The 2,556-nt window shown below is 59.5% G+C and overlaps 1 protein-coding gene across 1 annotated transcript in view; it reads left to right on the forward strand.

Annotated features, from left to right (window-relative positions):
* The window catches only part of MAP2K7 (mitogen-activated protein kinase kinase 7), a gene marked incomplete at both ends in the record, with an annotated part of 4,879 nt that extends 2,522 nt beyond the window's left edge, over positions 1 to 2,357 (forward strand). The window contains 3 exons of the mRNA XM_027671733.1: positions 308 to 427; positions 975 to 1,082; positions 2,178 to 2,357. Of these exons, the coding sequence (XP_027527534.1) occupies positions 308 to 427; positions 975 to 1,082; positions 2,178 to 2,357 (408 nt within the window). The remainder of the gene's footprint in view (positions 1 to 307; positions 428 to 974; positions 1,083 to 2,177) is intronic.
* Between the last annotated feature and the right edge of the window lie 199 nt (positions 2,358 to 2,556).

Consider the following 2,556-nt stretch of genomic DNA (forward strand, 5'->3'; position numbering starts at 1 on the left):
GGACACCCAGAGACACCCCCTGGTCTGGGGGACACCCAGAGACACCCAGGGACATCCAGGAACACCTCCCTGGTCTGGGGGACACCCAGGGACACACCTTGGCTTGAGGGACACCCAGAGACACCCCCAGCCCAGGGGACACCCAGGGACACTGGAATGACTCCCAGAGCCCCCCCTGAACCCCCAGGGATACTGGGATGACCCCCAGAGCCCCCCAGGGACACTGGGATGACCCCACAGACCCCTCTAATCCCCCCAGGGACACTGGAATGACCCCCAGACCCCCCTTTCTCCCCCCCTTTCCCAGCAAATGCGTCGCTCGGGGAACCGGGAGGAGAACAAGCGGATCCTGATGGACCTGGACGTGGTGCTCAAGAGCCACGACTGCCCCTACATCGTCCAGTGCTTCGGCACCTTCATCACCAACGTGAGACTTCTGGCATGGGGGGGCACCTGGGGGCTGGAGGGGCACCTTGGGGGCTGGGGGGCACCTGAGGGGGCACCTGGGAGGATGTGGGGGCTGCCCCTACATCATGCAGTGCTTGGGCACCCACATCACCAACGGGAGACCCCCGGGGCTCGGGGGGCCACCCCGGGATCTGGATCTGGCTTTGGGACCCCCCCCGGGGATCTGGATCCATCCATGGGCCCCCCCAGGGTCTGAATCTGTCCATAGGACCCCCTCAGGGTCTGGATCCATCTGTGGGACCCCCCAGGATCTGGATCCATCCATGGGCCCCCCTCAAAACGCAGACCCATCCCCATCACCCCCCGTTCCCATTCCCAGCCCCTGCCCCCTCCCCATTTCCCTCTCCGCCCCCGGCCATGGCAGAAGCTGCCCCCCTGGTGCCCCCCACCCCCCAAATGCCCCCCCGACCCCCCCATGCCCCCCATCCCCCAAATTTCCCCCCTGACCCCCCCCGGTGCCCCCCATCCCTCAAATTTCCCCCCTGACCCCCCCCGTGCCCCCGCAGACGGACGTGTTCATCGCCATGGAGCTCATGGGCACCTGCGCAGAGAAGCTCAAGAAGCGCATCCAGGGCCCCATCCCCGAGCGGATCCTGGGCAAGATGACGGTGGCGGTGAGCGGGACGGGGGGGTTTGGGGGTTTTGGGGGATCTCAGGGGGGGCCCAGAGGCACTGATGGAGGGGGTGGTCCCCAATGCTAATTTTATGCCCCAAAGAAGGCGCAGAGAAGCTGCCCAGAGACAGAATTTGCAGTCCATGAGCAGGAGATGTTTTATTGTGACGTCGCCCTGGACAAAACTGCTCCAATCCAGCAACTCACAGTTGGGCTTTTTATCCAATTTTTGGGGCCTCAAGGGGGGCCCAGAGGCACTGATGGGGCGGGGGGGTCCCCAATGCTAATTTTATGCCCCAAAGAAGGCGTGGAGAAGCTGCTCAGAGACAGAATTTGCAGCCTATAAACAGGAGGTGCTTTATTGCGACGTCGCCCTGGACAAACTGCTCCAATCCAGCAACTCACAGTTGGGCTTTTTATCCAATTTTTGGGGCCTCAAGGGGGGCCCAGAGGCACTGATGGGGGGGTCCCCGATGCCAATTTTATACCCCAAAGAAGGCGCAGAGAAACCGCCCAGAGACAGAATTTGCAGCCTATAAGCAGGAGATGTTTTATTGTGACGTCGCCCTGGACAAACTGCTCCGATCCAGCAACTCACACTTGGGCTTTTTATCCAATTTTTGGCAACCAATTGCATAACACAACCCGAATGTGCGTAATGTTGCAACATAGATTTTAATATTCACTTAATATTTAATATTCAGGTGGAGTTAGAGGTGTGCTCTTCAATTTGGGGGAGAATCTGGGGGGGCCGTTCCGGCCTTCAGCCTCATGGATCCCCCAGCCCCTTTTTCACACTCATCATGAACTTTGTGAACTTTCCTATTCTGGCTGACATCCCAGGCAGAGGGTTCTGATAATTTTGCAAGGATACCCAGATTTTTTCTCATCTTTCTTCTTTATCAGACCCTTTTCCTGAGTACAGATGTTCTTGTTCTCCTTTGTGTTTTGCAGACCTTAACGAATTATTGCCTCCGCTGTTTCTAGGACTGAGCTTTCTGCTCTCGCCTGTATTTATATTCTGAATTTAACTCTCTGCTTCTCGTGTTGTTATTTTCCATTTGCTTTGTGGGCCCGGTGTGGCTCCGTCCCGCAGATCGTGAAGGCGCTGCTGTACCTGAAGGAGAAGCACGGGGTGATCCACCGGGATGTCAAACCCTCCAACATCCTGCTGGACGAGCGGGGGCAGGTCAAGCTCTGCGACTTCGGCATCAGCGGCCGCCTCGTCGACTCCAAGGCCAAGACCCGGAGCGCCGGGTGTGCTGCCTACATGGCGGTGGGTCCTGGGGGGTTTGGGGGGCTGAGGGGGGATTTGGGGGGCTGGGGGGGTCAGGGGGTCCAGGGGGGCTCAGGGATGGAGTTACAGGGGGCTCAGGGATACAGGGATGAAGGTCCAGGGGGTGACTCCAAGGCCAAGACCAGGAGTGCCGGGTGTGCGGCCGACATGGCGGTGGGTCCTGGGGGGCTCAGGGGGG

This window comes from Neopelma chrysocephalum, unplaced genomic scaffold (genome assembly GCF_003984885.1).
Source record: "Neopelma chrysocephalum unplaced genomic scaffold, ASM398488v2 Primary Assembly neopelma1_97164, whole genome shotgun sequence".
In the NCBI taxonomy this organism is placed as follows: Eukaryota; Metazoa; Chordata; class Aves; order Passeriformes; family Pipridae; genus Neopelma; species Neopelma chrysocephalum.